The sequence below is a fragment of the Podarcis filfolensis genome (genome assembly GCF_964270895.1).
Source record: "Podarcis filfolensis genome assembly, chromosome: 9".
Taxonomy (NCBI): Eukaryota; Metazoa; Chordata; class Lepidosauria; order Squamata; family Lacertidae; genus Podarcis; species Podarcis filfolensis.
This window is the reverse complement of record NC_139610.1, coordinates 18113495-18128996: the sequence shown is the minus strand read 5'-3', so window position 1 is coordinate 18128996 and position 15502 is coordinate 18113495. Positions and strand designations below refer to the sequence as shown.

The following is a 15502-nucleotide window of genomic DNA, read 5'->3' as shown; positions in this document are numbered from 1 at the left end:
TTGGAGCGTGATCCTCTAACCCAGACCCATTGTAATTGAAGAGATGGTGCTTTATGCTTGGTCTCCTCTCTTACAGCGAAAGTTACATTGATTTTCCACACGGCATAGCTGTTGGTGCTTCCATTCTTCTTCTGCTGCTATCGTACTCACAGATGAGTGAGATGTGGGAGAAAACCGTCCATTTCTCCTTCCAAAGTTTCAGGCTGTTTCCTTGGGGGAAGACCTAGAGATAAGGTGGCTGTATGCGTGTGCTGCTGTTGCATTTTGAACTTTGTGCCAAGTAACTCAAGGAAGGCACAGCTCATCAGTACGTGATGGGGCTTTTTGCTACCCTGGGCTGCTTTGGGAGGAAGAGCGAGAGATATATTTGAAAAAGATACCTGCAGGCAGCCATGTGAGCGACCATAGAGTTCTGTGCATCCTAGACTTAACTTTTTTGCCTCAGCCGATGCGGCCTCTTGGCAAAACTATCAGAATGTTCAATCAGTTGTGATTCAGTTGCTCCCAAGAAGCCAACCTAGTATTGTTCCTCAGTGCCCCAAAGGATCCAGCATGCCCCTTTTATTTACAACAGCAACTTTAACATAAACCTAAAGATTAAGGAGAATATTCTGTCCCCCACCCCCAAGTGTTTCGGCACATCTGCCTCAGCAATAGGCACATGGAAAAGGGATAGTTTAGGGCTGCCAGGATATTAAGGATTATTGTGGATTAGGAAATAATCCAGCATACTGGCCACAATATGGAAGGTTCCGTATCTTTTTTTGAGAGGAAGTTCCTGCTCTTAGCTGTTTGGACTGGTGAGAAGAATGCCTCCTCTGCAGCAGAAAAATGCAAGTTAGGCTGGTAGGAGAAGTAATCTCACAAGATCCAATATGCCTTCCCCTGAGCAGATTCCCAGTAAGAAAATTCCTAGGTTTTTGGCCACAAAGGCAACAAGTAGCGAGAACAAAGGAGTTTACTAATGCTGCAAGGAGCACTCAAGTAGCAACGCCTCAGCCACCCGTTCATTTAAAAAAGATTTTAACAAAGCATAAACACAACTTGTTGATTTGCACGCATACCTATGTCTGCTCCATAAAATCCAACTTGCTGGTCTATGGGTCATCACTCTTGTAACGTAATGAGACCATTATATCACACTTAAATAGTGGTGCATCATCTCCTGTTCTGGAGAGATTTATTACCACAAAGTAAAATGGAAAGCATTTTCAGGGAAACATGCATTTATTGTTAAGCATTTGCAGTGGAAATCAACATTTTTAAAGTGTATTTATTATTTTTTTTAGAAAAATGGCATACAAAAGTGTTGCGTGGCTTTTATTCTCAAGAGACGCAAACACCAACGTTGCATTGCAGCCCGCTCACTCACAATGAAATGTCCAGTTGAAAGCTTCCTACAAATAGCCTTTGTCATCTTGGTTGGGAAGAAAAACCAAACCAAAAAAACCTCCCACCCCCACAACATAAATTGAAATGGAAAACGGCAACAGCTCAGCAAGGATCTTTGACAGTACCGCTTTTCTGAAAGGGGAGGCCCTCTCTAAAAATCAATGTAAAGCACCACAATGCAAATTTTATTAATGGGCTCCTATAGTACTGTTGGGTTTTGTTGGCATGATTCTGAATGGTTATTTCAAACTAGTAGATTCTTCCCATCGCAGAGGGACTAACCAGAAAGCAGCACTGTCATACAATACACAGCTTGCAAGCTTTCATCCTTTAGGGAATGGAGTCACGAGTTTATTACAGTAAAACAAAAAAATAAGCAGGTAGGGGCATTTAATAGCTCCAAGTAGAAGAGTAGGCTGGTTAAGTATGGCACTTAAAAAACCCAAAAACCTGAAGGTTGGGTTAAGTATTGAAAAACCCCAAATCACTTTGGAAGCATTAGTCTAACAAGGATGTAGCTGTGCTTGCATGTCAAAGCAGAGTGAATACTGCAGCTCTAATCACGATGGCTGCTACTTCTGCAACTGTAATGAATGTTTTTCCTATGCTTATATTCATGCAACTAAGCCTTGTTTAGGAAAGTCTTTGATTGAGACTTTCTCCCTTCGACCATGATTTTTGCAGTTAACTGTGCTAAGCTTCCCAGAAAAACCCACTCAGAAAAACTCCGGTAGATTATGGCAATCGACAGCCATCGTGCATTTGGTTACCCAATAAAACTCAAAATCTGACAGTGGTAACCATTTATGAGCCTATCAAAATGTCCGTGACGGGAGCACGGTCCGAACAATGACTGCAAAAGCCACCAAAACGTTTAAAAAATAAAAGCCCAGTGTCATTGCCATCATTAAGTTGTAAAATATAAGAAAGCAAACGACAGGGAAGGCAAGGTGCACATTCCACAATGTCTAACTCTTCTATTGAACAAGTTTGAGTTTGCATAGTTTACTCACTTTGCAACCATTTGGTTTATTTGAAGACAAAGTTGCTTTCAACCAGAGTTGCTCCTTTTAGACAGATTGCTGAGGCTTGGACCTCGGATATTCCTCTCCAAAGATATCATAAAATATCATTTAATTACATTTATAGAAGTACCTGACTGGTCAAAATGTTCCAAAATCAATGCTTGAGGTAAAATGCTGCTTAACTGCCTTTTTTTACAGCCATGTCACCAGGAGTACAAATTGTTTTGTACTTTGTCACTTTTTAATGGCAGTTCAGTATAGGAACGAAAGCATGGACTTGGCTTTTTAAAAACCCAATTAGTTGTGTGGAGTGTTTTTGGCACTTACAATGATTTGTTGAGACCCCTGGCAATGGGAAGGGCATCTCTTCCCTCTTGCCTCCATAGGAAGAGCAGTCAATGGTTATAATCTCAGTACTCAACAGAGATAAACCAGTTCCAACCCTCTGGATTTGTTAAAAATCTACGGGTTGCTTAAAAGTTCCCAGAAACAGATTATTGCATGATCAGCATCCATTGTGTGGCGTAGGTGAACTGTGCAGCAATTCTTCCACCATAACTGCCACAGCTCACAATAACTGCAAGGTTGCCTGACTATTATTTTTAGAGTAATGAGAAGTGAAAAATGATACGCTGAATAATTAAAGATCAGCAAATTAAGATTGAGCTGGGTAGCAGTTTGCATTTACTCAGCTCAATGGCCTACCAAGCTGTGCACACATACCTTTAGAAACTGAGTCCCAGCTGGCATCAACGTAAGTTAAGGATTCTTGCTCAATTCTTGAGAAAACTTCCTCTCTTGGGTGCAGTGACAAAAAGACTGTCATTACACTAAAACCATGAAGGGAAAACCTAGCACCTATATGAATCCTTCCACCAATACCAAGAGTTTCATGTAGCCAAGGGGAAGAGTCCTAGCTATTATGTTTAGCGTAAGCTTTTTCTCCTGTGTTCAAACTTTTTCTACTCATTTAACACAATCACAGAAAGCTTGCTTAGAACGATTAATATGATCTAGATGGAAAAGCAGAAGACATTTCATTCCATCTAACCACTTCCACGATCTTTCCTTTAATAATTTGCAAAGAACAAAGGAAAATGTAATCTATCAGCCATTTTTACACAATTACCACCAGGGTAAAACAAAGCTGTAGATGAACTCGTCAAAATATAGACCATTAAAAAAAAAATATTACAAACACAAATGGCAGATTGCCAGGGTTCTGCTGGTCCTGGCTACTATTTAACAAAAACTTTGTTGAGCAGCAGCAACTTGTTAAAAAAAATAAATATATATCAAGGAAAAAACAAAAATCACATTTCCTTTGGCATCTGAAAGTGATTTACAGGACTGCAAGAAAAACCATACAATCACTGAATGCATAAATAGGATGTGAAGAGATCAACAGTGTTCTGCATTGCACAGATACAAACTACAATTTATTTTTCTGTGTCCTAGTAACTTGAATCTATAGGCAGCTTAAGACATATGTACTGCAGAAAATAATTCTGCATTAGTTAGGTTCTCATCTCTTCCATTTCTCTACTTCACATTAGATGCTTAACAGTTATGCAACATGGCCGATTAGCAAAAGTGGTGATGCAGCTTCTTCAATTAAAAAATGGACCGATTTAAACTTTCCTATCTACAATACAGAAGAGTTGGGGGCAGGAATGGGAAAATAACCTTGCAGAATTCTACGTTGACCCGGCATCTCTGCATTTTGCTCAAAAGCAATTCCTGATGCAGTTCTGCAATGATATTACAACTTGCAACAAAGGTATAAAAACTAATGATTTGGAGATTTTAGATCTCTCTGAATGAATATAAAGTATGACTGTATGTACATTTGTTTTAGCAGGTACTTCTACTCGCATTCAATATATTTACAGTAAAAAAAACAACAATCCAAGACTTTCAAGTGTCAACTGGGGGAAATGTGCACAAGAGGAACTTTTAGAGGTTTACAAGCAACCCCTACCTAAAACAATGTTCAAAGTAAAAACTAGGAAGCTTTTGCCCCCAAACTGATTGCATCACAGCAAATACTAGAGAAAAGAGGTGGCATTCTCAGTGTTAACAGAGAACCAATTCTTCTCGGCAAATTCATTCTATCCAGAATTTATTGAAAGAGGTTTGATTTCTGCATAAGAAACAAAAGAGCAGCTCCACTTGCTTGTGCTATGTCCAGATATACCAAACCTTTTATACAATTGTGTAGAAATTACAATGGTTGAAACACTTTTACTGGTTATTCAAAATAGACCACTTGGAAGTGGGAAACTAGGCTACTTTAAATGGCACATACCCACAAATTCTGGAAGTTCTAGTGTGTTATTTTAGTTGCATGTGCAGTTGGGAGGGGGAAGGGGAGGTAAAGAAGAAATGGAGGATTGCTACTCCTTAAGAGGTGAAAACATTTCCGAGTAGGCTGTCATTTTGATCTATGAGCACATTTGGAAAGTCTTAGGAAAAAGTTACAAGAATGAATACTCAAGTACTTCAAACAGTGCTCTGTTCAGTTTACCCTACTTTTTTTTTCTTTAAAAGTGTCTATGTAAAGTACAAGCATGCAAATATAAGGTCCACAGGCACGTAGGATCCATGTTAAAAAAACATAGGTAAGGTAGCTGGGATGAGTGACATCAATGACTGATGATTATGGACACAATCAGATGTGTTCTGAATAAATTCTTAAAAGTCAAAATCCTGGTGCAAATTCCTTCTAGTCTTGGGTCACACTGCTAAGACTAAAGTAGGCATGTTGTCCCCCATTGTTTTAGCCAAGCTCAAGGAATTTACAATATTTAGTAAGAAAAAATTAAAGTATTTCCCCCTTTTTTTAAATTTACACAGACGTTTAATTAGCTTTATTTACAGAGCAGGTTTTTTTTTCTTTTTTTCAGTCTCCAATAATGCCTAGATAGCATCAGGCAAGAATGCCAGTTTTGAAAGAGAATCTATATAGAAACCTAAAAATAAGAGATGGTGAGGCTCCTCAAGAAAGGGCAAGCTGGGCTACAGAAGCAGTTCTCTGCACATGGCTCAGTTACTCAGAAGTAGTTCTGTTGCTGTCTCTACATCCCATGATTTTGATGACAAGGCCACTATTACTGCATTCTGCAAAGACAAAAAGAAAAAAGGACTCAAGTCAGTGTGTGCACCTGTTCTTTATATAAAACCAATTGCAGCATGAGCCTGAAGGAAACTTTACTCGTCAGTTTGACCATGGCTAAATTAAAGTCAGTTACTTAACAGAAAATCAGGCGTTGAACGGATTTCCTTGAGCTTCGGAAGTAGTGAAAAAGCTGTTAATCAAGGCATAATACACAGATAATCTAAGAGAAGCTTCTACCCAAGTAAGCAAAGAGTATGCCTTGTACCCAAAGTTATGTTGCTGCGTAGAGAAGGATAGACACGCTGTGGTTTATCACTTTCATAAGAGTCACCAATACTCACCCTATCAAAGCCCATAGCACAAAGGTTTTCTATCTTTTTGGTGTATTCTGGACTAGAAACTGGTGCTCCAGCATACACGTGTGCCCAAAGTCGAGCTGTCTGTTTAAACATTTCTGGATTTTGTTTGTACTATAGCAAAAAGGAAAAAAATTAAGTCACACAACTGTCCAAATTCAAGAATTTTTGCATTCAGACTGCACTGTCTGGCTTACTTTGGCATCCAATCTGGGATATACATGCCTAATGGTCTGAGATGTTTTGTCACTGAATAATTGCAATTGATGATTAAATATACCTTAAGACTCCAAAGAACCACAGGTAGGCGAGAACACAGTGCAACTGCCTTTCTAAAATACATTTATTGCTGACAGAAACTCTTATTCAAAGCAGAATTGGTTAGAATTAAAAGCAATGAAGATGATTGCCAATGGTGCAACAATGACAGGCTTCTTTCCTCTTCATACAGAGACCTTTTAAACAAGACAATATTCCTGCCACTTTTATATACGGTAGTTAGTGTGTGTCCATGTGTGTGCTTTGATTTTATAAATTTGATTCAGTAACTCTATGAACAACATGAAAACTTTTGTATACATCTATTGAAGAGCTATAACAACCAGCTGGCCTCACTCTGGTTGAAGGAACCAAAAATTGATGTCTATGATACAAGCACCATGTCCCCTTTTGTAGCCAGGCTGAGAGCCGGTAACTGGCCCAATGCCAGAAGTGAGCAAAAACAACTATCAGTTGATTTAAAATCATCATCATCATCAACCTTTATTACGGTCCAGAGACCCAACAAATCGTTTCAAAGCAATACACAATTCATACAGCCTACCTCCAGGTTAAACAAGCATTTTGTTCAGAATATAGGGATCATTGGTTCTTGCAACCACCGATAAAAACTTGGCCACTGCTAATGTTCTAGCATTTGTCCGGTCTTCCAATAGAAACCTGACATAGTGAGCCTCTGATTTTCCTGGGAAAGGTACCAGCAAGAGTAATATCAGTTCAGCCCTGGCTTGCTCATATTTTGCACAGTGCAACAAAATATGTTTTATGTTAACATTAGTTAAGAAAGTAAAATATTTGGGGGTTAATATGACTGCTAAGAACTTAAACTTATTTAAAGATAACTATGAGAAATGTTGGATAGAAGTGAAAAAAGACTTGGAAATATGGTCAAATTTGAAGCTTTCCTTGTTGGGTCGAATTGCAGCTATAAAGATGAATGTATTGCCAAAAATGTTATTTTTGTTTCAATCATTGCAAATATTGGACAAGATGGACTGTTTCAAGAAGTGGCAGAGAGACATTTCCAGATTTGTCTGGCAGGGCAAGAAGCCTAGAATAAAATTAAAATATTAACTGATGCAAAGGAAAGAGGTGGATTTGCCCTGCCAGACCTTAAACTTTACTATGAATCAGCAGCATTCTGCTGGTTGAAAGACTGGCTGCTTCTTGAGAACACAGACATTTTGGATCTAGAAGGATTTAACAATGTTTTTGGTTGGCATGCATATTTGTGGTACGACAAGGTTAAAGCACATAAAGCATTTAAAAACCATATTGTCAGGAAAGCATTGTTTAATGTCTGGATAAGATACAAAGATTTACTGGAAAATAAAACCCCAAGGTGGTTGTCACCAATGGAAGCGAAGGCTCAGAAAAAACTCAATATGGAGGTCAAATGGCCGAAATATTGGGAAATATTGGAACAAGAAGGGGACAAACTGAAATTAGCGTTTTGAGAAATTAAAAGATAATGTGCGAGACTGGCTTCATTATTATCAAATAAGAGAGGCCTATAATTTGGACAAAAAAATTGGCTTCCAGGTGGAAAAATCAAAATTGGAAACAGAACTGTTAGATCCCAAAACTAAGATACTTTCAAGAATGTATAACTTGCTGTTAAAATGGAATACGCAGGATGAAACGGTTAAATCTGCTATGATTAAATGGGCACAAGATATTGGTTATAACATTATGTTTGCTGATTGGGAACAGTTGTGGACCACCGGTATGAAATTTACGGCATGTAATGCCTTAAGAGAGAATATTATGAAAATGATGTACAGGTGGTACATGACACCAGTCAAGCTTGCAAAAATTTATCATTTGCCCGATAATAAATGTTGGAAATGTAAAGAAAATGAAGGTACATTCTTTCACCTTTGGTGGACGTGCCCAAAGATTAAGGCTTTCTGGGAGATGATCTATAATGACATGAAAAAGGTATTTAAATATACCTTCCTGTAGAAACCAGAGGCCTTTCTCCTGGGCATAGTCGGCCAATTGGTGCCAAAGAAGGATAGAACTTTCTTTATGTATGCAACAACAGCAGCAAGAATACTTATTGCAAAGTATTGGAAGACACAAGAGCTACCCACCCTGGAAGAGTGGCAGATGAAGGTGACGGATTATATGGAATTGGAGGAAATGACTGGCAGAATCCGAGACCTGGGAGAAGAGTTGGTGGAAGAAGACTGGAAGAAATTTAAAGACTATCTTCAGAAATACTGTAAAATTAATGAATGTTAAAATGATGTTGGATTGAAAATAAGTGGCATTAGCAACAAAGTTGCAAAAATGAATTGATAATGGATGAAAATATAGAGTTATAATATGTTAAGATACAGAGTTAAGATAAACGAAAGAGGGTAAGGATTTGCTGACTTGATTATTTAAATGGGAATACAAAAAGTGGAGGTGTGAGGAGGCCAAGGAAATAAGCTAATGAGTTCAAAGTTACAAAAAACGGATTTGTTTTTAATTCTTTTTTAGCTATTTGTCTTTTGTAGTTTGTATTTTTATTCCTCTTTTTTCTTTTTCATGTATTTTTCTATGTTCTCTTTTTTGTATCTTTTTCTTTTTATATGACCTTTTTCATTTTGTAAACTTATGTTTTTGTAAAACTTCAATAAATATCTTTTTAAAAAAACCTAAAAAAAACCTAAAAAAAACAAAATATGTTTTATGGAATCGAAGTCTTGAGCACACGAGCAAAGTCTGTCCTGTTAGGGAACTCCTCTCAACCTGCCATCCGACACTGCAGAAGGAAATACGTTTAGTCTGGCTTTGGTAATTTAATATATAAAACCAGACATACACGGAGTATTTTCTTTTTATTTATCAAGGTGGGCAAAATGTTTGTTTTGCTGAGAGTTGTTGACACTGCACATACTCCTAAGTAATAATAATAATAATAATAATAATAATAATAATAATAGTAATAGTAATAATAATTCACAAAGGTTTATGCTATAATAGGTCCTATTTTAGGAACTGCACCAATTCTGCATTTTCTGAGTTCTCAGAGAGCAAATAAGTATTTCACTAGCCTGTGTCCTACAGATTTAATTAAAACTCAAAATCTGGGAGCTGTCAGTGTACTTCTGAAGAGAGAAAAGCATTATGAAGAGAGAGAAATAGAGTTTTCCTAAGCATCATACCTGATTTGCCACTACTGCATCCTGGGGGTCATCAGGTTCCGCAGCTGCCAAGAGAGCTTGCAGGGATAACAACACTGTCCGAAGAGTCATTGCTGCAGCCCTAAGAATAAATCAGAAATAATAAAATTCACATTATTATCCACACACAAAAATCCGATTGCAATGCCTTGAGGATAATTTCAACTCTGTTATTTAAAATCATCTTTCCCTGCCATGCATTAATTGTACCACTCAACCAGAGGAGAATGCCTGGGCCACTCATTTGCCACAGTTTGCATCAATCACACTAACTAATTGACATTAAGGCTAAAATGATGGCAAAGTTCTCACTGAGATGATAAACCTGTGTCTGAGCTATACTACTTCAGCCTTTAGGTTGGGGGCTCACATGAGGGAATGTGCCCTTGTGTGTGCGTGAGAGGCAGACAGCACATTCCCCACATTAAAAAAAAACACAACTTGGGTAGAATCCTCCCTGATACCTAATTTTCAACCACATGAGCCCCATATTCAGTCTGAAGTGATATATTTCAGGCACAGGTCTAATGCCTCAAGGAGAGCAAATCCTAAATCTACAGCTATTCCATCTGTCCACTAATGCTGTAAAAGCACTTTGGAGACCCTTAAAGCTATGGTTTTCCCAGTAGTGATGTATGGAAGTGAGAGCTGGACCATAAAGAAGGCTGATTGCCGAAGAATTGATGCTTTTGAATTATGGTGCTGGAGGAGACTCTTGAGAGTCCCATGGACTGCAAGAAGATCAAACCGATCCATTCTTAAGGAAATCAGCCCTGAGTGCTCACTGGAAGGACAGATCCTGAAGCTGAGACTCCTATACTTTGGCCACCTCATGAGACGAAGACTCCCTGGAAAAGACCCTGATGTTGGGAAAGATGGAGGGCACAAGGAGAAGGAGACGACAGAGGACGAGATGGTTGGACAGGGTTCTCAAAGCTACCAGCATGAGTTTGACCAAACTGCAGGAGGCAGTGGAAGACAGGAGTGCCTGGTGTGCTCTGGTCCACGGGGTCACAAAGAGCTGGACATGACTAAACAACATCAACAAGAATGTCTCAACTAACAGAAGAGAGGAGGCAATTTTTACCAATTCCTCCCTGTGGTCCCCACTGTGCCCTGAGTGTTGACTCCAGAGAGTTGGGGGGACCCTCCAGAACAGAGCTGAAGATCACATGGGGGAATCTAGCCTCCAATTACTGTTCTTAGTAAGAAACAGAAAAGTCTAAAAAGCAGTAAAAACTCAGCGATCACCTATGGCTAACACTGCTGTACAGAGCACTCCTAATTGGAAAAGTCATCCAGTTTTCTAAATTCGTAAGTAAAAACAGCTCAGTGGTGTAATGAAGGGGAGCAGTCACACATTTGCACCCCTTTCATGCTTCCCTCATTCACTTCCTCCTTTTTGCTAACCATAGTTTGCCGTTCAAATCATCAAACTATGACAGACCAGAAACCATGGTTTGGATGCAAGCCATAGTGTGTCAATGCAGATGTCACAGCAAACTATGGTTAACAAAAACCAAGAGGTGCCGTAAAAAAGATGTAGGGGGGCATTCTAAACTGTCAAACCATAGTATAGTATTACTAAGTTTAAAGTAAAGCAATATAAATTAGGAAACAGTTAATGCAGATTATATTTCTAATTCCTATGAAAAATATAAGTAGAGAATGAAAATGATTTTTCCATCCATTGTGTTCCATCCATCCAACTGCCCTCTGATCTTCAGATGAACAGTGGCATACTCATTAAATCAATAATCCATTGTCAAGAACTTCACTCAACAAACAATAATTCAGTTTTACTACATTTGTAAACAGACGATTGTCCAATTATCTGGAGGTTCTTCAAGAACTTAATGCACAACATTACCATTGATCTTTTAGGATATCCAAGCAAATAGCCCCAGTGACTGAGCTAATATTAGGATGCCATATTTTTGTGATAAACCGCACCTATAACATAAAACAAAAAATTCTATTCAATTAGCTGCTAAGTATTCAAGACAACCTCTACATATTTTAATGGGCAAACCTTCAACTGTTTTCACAAATGGCAATATATGATGATAAAGGTAAACCTGAGCTCCACCACAGCAGAATGCAGGTGGGGGCTCACATGACTGGATTCTTCGCCACATGAAAAAATATTTCTCCATAATATTGATGATCAAGATTTCTGAGATAAAAAAACACCAAAATATGATAGTTTTGTACTTATTGAAATGCAGTGTTTCTTCTGGCATGGAGAACATTTTCTTGGGTGAGCCCCCACAGCAATCTGATGTGATACCTCTTAGCAGAATAGTTTATAAAATGACCATATATAAAAGTAAACAGATGACAGAGAAATCCATCCCTTTGTTACCTGCCTGCGTGGAATTCCTGGTTATCTATGGCTACCAAGTGAGTAGATAAACACAAGGAATGAAGATGCATCCTTAAAGCAATTTTCAGACGGGTAACTGTGTTAGTCTGCTGTAGCAAAACCAAAGAGTCTTGTGACACCCTGAAGCTTAAAAAGTATGCGTAATATTTCTATTATACTAAAACATATATATTAATAAATATATATACAATTCAACCTAGATCTAACAGTTACTGCCTTCACATTGGTTGAACAAAGCTGTTCACAACAAGGTTATGTTGAAGGCAGTTTTGTTTTAAAAAGTTCCATCATTGCTTTGCCAGCTGTGTAATATTTTGTGACCAGGGACTATTGACATAAAATGATGAGGGGTGAATGACTGTTGTTTCTGTGTCGATCCAGAAAGGTCTGGGGGGTAATAGCACTGCATAACAAAACACGTACTACACAGAAACATTCTAGAGAATTATTCACAAGAATTTATGCTCACTGTACCTTTGGGGGATTAAATGGATACGTTTCTGGAATTTTTATTTCTAGTTGATATCTTCCTCCTGCAAAAGCCAACACACAAATATTATACACTTTGCCAGCAGTATTTTACCAAAAGACTGAATAAGGGAATCAAATGGCATTTTAACTTTTTGTCTTAACAAAATAAGTTAACAGCTCATTTACTTTCAGACAGAAGCAATCCTAATAAAAAGACTTGTAGCTTTTACATTCCTATGTGCAACAGGTCTTTTTCAACAGCAATTGTACCAAAACTCTTCCACATTTATTCCAACTCACCTTGTATTTCCCTGTCCTTGCCATCTCACTATTTTTTATTTAATTGATTTGCTTTATCAACCATGCTGCTTTTCATTCAAACGAACCCCAAAGCAGCTTACAAACAATCAATAACAATGACATGATAGAACTTCACACTAAAAACAATATATAACAATAACATGCTTTTTAAACTCCCGGGGTGGGGAATTTTCCTCTTTATTCTTTGTGAAGAACAATCAGATACAGCTTTAGAGAAGGTAATAAATCCTGTCAGTTCCCCTATTTTCTTGTTGATCGAGCCACCGACACATGGCATGCCTCACTCATTTCAATGAAACAGCAGCCCTTGTGAGACCATACGCCTAAACAGCAACATAGCAAAACACAAACAACCGATGATTCCCATACACATTTTCTTATTCAAAATAACGGGCCTTTTGGAAAGAGAAGATACTAGAGATGGGCATGGTCTCTCAAATCTGCTTTGGATTAACCTGGAAAGAATTTAAGTTCTTCTGGGAAAGAAAGGTAGGGGGTGGATATTTTTTTCCTGAGAATCTGAGGTTCAAAAATACAAACCCCTCCACCTGTACCTGGCTGCACTCCTTGTCCCCAGAAGCCCTCACTGCCACCTTCTCTCCTGGCACAATATCTCCCCTTCTCTGGCACGCAGAGTTGGTTGAAGCAGCAGCAGCAATGCACAGAGAAAGGGGGATGCAAACTGTTATCACCCTTAGGAAAGCTGCAATTCCTATGGGCTCCAGGCATATGTGTCACTTTTTCACATTCCAGAAAGAGAAAAGGAGGAGGGAGGGAGGAAGGGAAAGGGGAAGGGAAGAGACTATCCTCTCTAGCCTACCAGCATATAGTTGCTAACAGCAGTCAGGGGACGGTGGCAAGGCCTCTGGGATGCCCAGACAGAGAGAGAAGCAAAGAATTCTCCTCCAACTCAGATTATGAAAATGCCAGGGACATTAATAAGCTCACCTTGGGGGAATTTTGCCAGCCATTCCAGTTGTTATGAATATTAACTAAAGTGTCTAGTGTGGCTATTTTGTAACATGGAATGAAAAAACATACACCAATATCGACTAAGACAGGCAAAGGCAAATTGTTAAGGCAAAAGGCAAACTTTTAAGTTGAAGGAAACTCCGTCCCCTCCTTAAGATGAGTCTTGGGGTGCCTTCTGCTCAGTGATTTCACTAGCAGCTCTAGGGAGGGAAGTAGGAACACTGATAAAATTATTGGATGACACCCAATTCTTAACTGCACAAGTTATGCAAAATGAATGGAAAGTTAAGAAGCGTAAGGTCATGCATTTGGGAGCTGTTAACAAACATTTTTGCTCTTGAATGAGAACTCATCAGACATTAAGAAAGATCGAGAAATCTTTGTCAGTGGCAAGAGGACCATGCAGGAAAGTAATGTAACTGCAAAGGCAGCAAACACACATTTGCTTAAAAGGTAGTAAGCACAGTAGTTCAAGTGGAAGAAATGATGTACCCATGACAAGAACACTGTGCCCAATTTTGGATTCCTATGTTTAAGTAGGGCAGATTCAAACTGAAAAGGCAGAACAAACTCTAGACTGAAGGAGCTGCATTTGTGGTGTAAAATGAGACTAGAGGACTGGATAGTGTCCTATAACTATACTAGAAGGCAAGAATGAAGAGAGATAAAAACTTATTAATACATGCAGTTTGGAAATCAAAGATTTTGAGTTAGCAGTTTAAGATTCCCAGAAGCCTCTCTAAAGTAGCTTGGGAGTGGAGAATTTCAGTTTCAACACACAGTATACAAAAGGTCTCTCACTCTGTGACTTATTGGAATAAGCACTTTTCAACATAACTCGAGGGTCCTGGGATTTGTAATGTAAGGACTGTTCTTCTGGGAGAGATGGCAGCCACATTTGGATTTCATGATAAACTATGGTTTATTGTGACATGCATGAACCACAGTGAACTGAGCTTGCATGTTCTCCCTCCCATATGGCCAGAAGGATGACGTCGGAAGATTCTGCTCTTTTATTTAGTAAGCCACACCACACATTCCCATTTTGTCCAAACCAAGGATCGTGGCTTAACATTAACTAAGCTCAGTTTCAAAAACAAGCCAACTTCAAAGCATGGGTGATGAAATTGGCTTTTTAAAACAATTGTATTACAAGAAATAATGAGTGGCATCTTATCTCCCCCTCCCCCCCAATGATGGCAGACATACATCTGCAGAATGGAGAAGCAAGCATTTTTGGGCAATTTCTCATATCCTTACATCCCTCCAAACTGCTCTGGAGGGTCCACAACACCCTGATGCAGATTTGGGGAGGGATGGGATTTCTTCCTTCCTTGATTCACGGACAGATGCCTGTCATCAGCATCATGTGTCTAAGGTGCTACACATCATGTGTACCACCTTAGACATATGCATGTGTATCTTGCTTCTTTATATATCCATCCTATGCACAAATGTTCTTTAGTGATTCACTACTTACTGAAAGCTCACTTCAGTGAAGGAGGAAACTTGTGCATTTGTTTTTAACAAGTTGAAGCACCCCTGAAAGGTAACAGTCTATACCAGGGGTAGTTAACCTTTTTATACCTACCGCCCACTAATGCATCTTTCTTGATGGTAAAATTTCCTTACCGCCCACCAGTGCTCGATGGAAGGAGGATTCAGCTTGTGCTGTAGAACCCCCTACCGCCCACCTAGAATCCTGAAACGCCCACTAGTGGGTGGTTATGAACCAGGTTGACAATCCCTGGTATACATTAACTCACAGTACTAAATATTTGGTGGTCTCCATATTTTTCAAAAGCCACAGATTGTAATTATTTGTTTCATTCTTAACCTATCACATGGCGCTTTATGTAGCTAACATAAGCAAAAGAGACAGGTCCCGAGAGTACACTTCAACTTTTTACATTGTCAACAGATACCCACCAACTGCTTGGAATTAATTTACTACTCTCCGTCAAGAGGGACAAGAGAAGGGGATGGGAGGAGGTAAGCTGAAAGAC

General features: G+C 38.9%; 1 protein-coding gene across 1 annotated transcript in view; it reads right to left on the bottom strand.

The window, feature by feature from the left end:
* Positions 1-1208: 1208 nt before the first annotated feature.
* The window catches only part of UBE2K (ubiquitin conjugating enzyme E2 K), a 34996-nt gene continuing 20702 nt past the window's right edge, over positions 1209-15502 (bottom strand). Inside the window, exons 3-7 of the mRNA XM_083630843.1 lie at positions 12207-12265; positions 11217-11299; positions 9329-9428; positions 5877-6005; positions 1209-5537 (exon numbers count right to left, since the gene is read on the bottom strand). Coding sequence (XP_083486969.1) covers positions 5463-5537; positions 5877-6005; positions 9329-9428; positions 11217-11299; positions 12207-12265 — 446 coding nt within the window. The 3' untranslated portion in view covers positions 1209-5462. The remainder of the gene's footprint in view (positions 5538-5876; positions 6006-9328; positions 9429-11216; positions 11300-12206; positions 12266-15502) is intronic.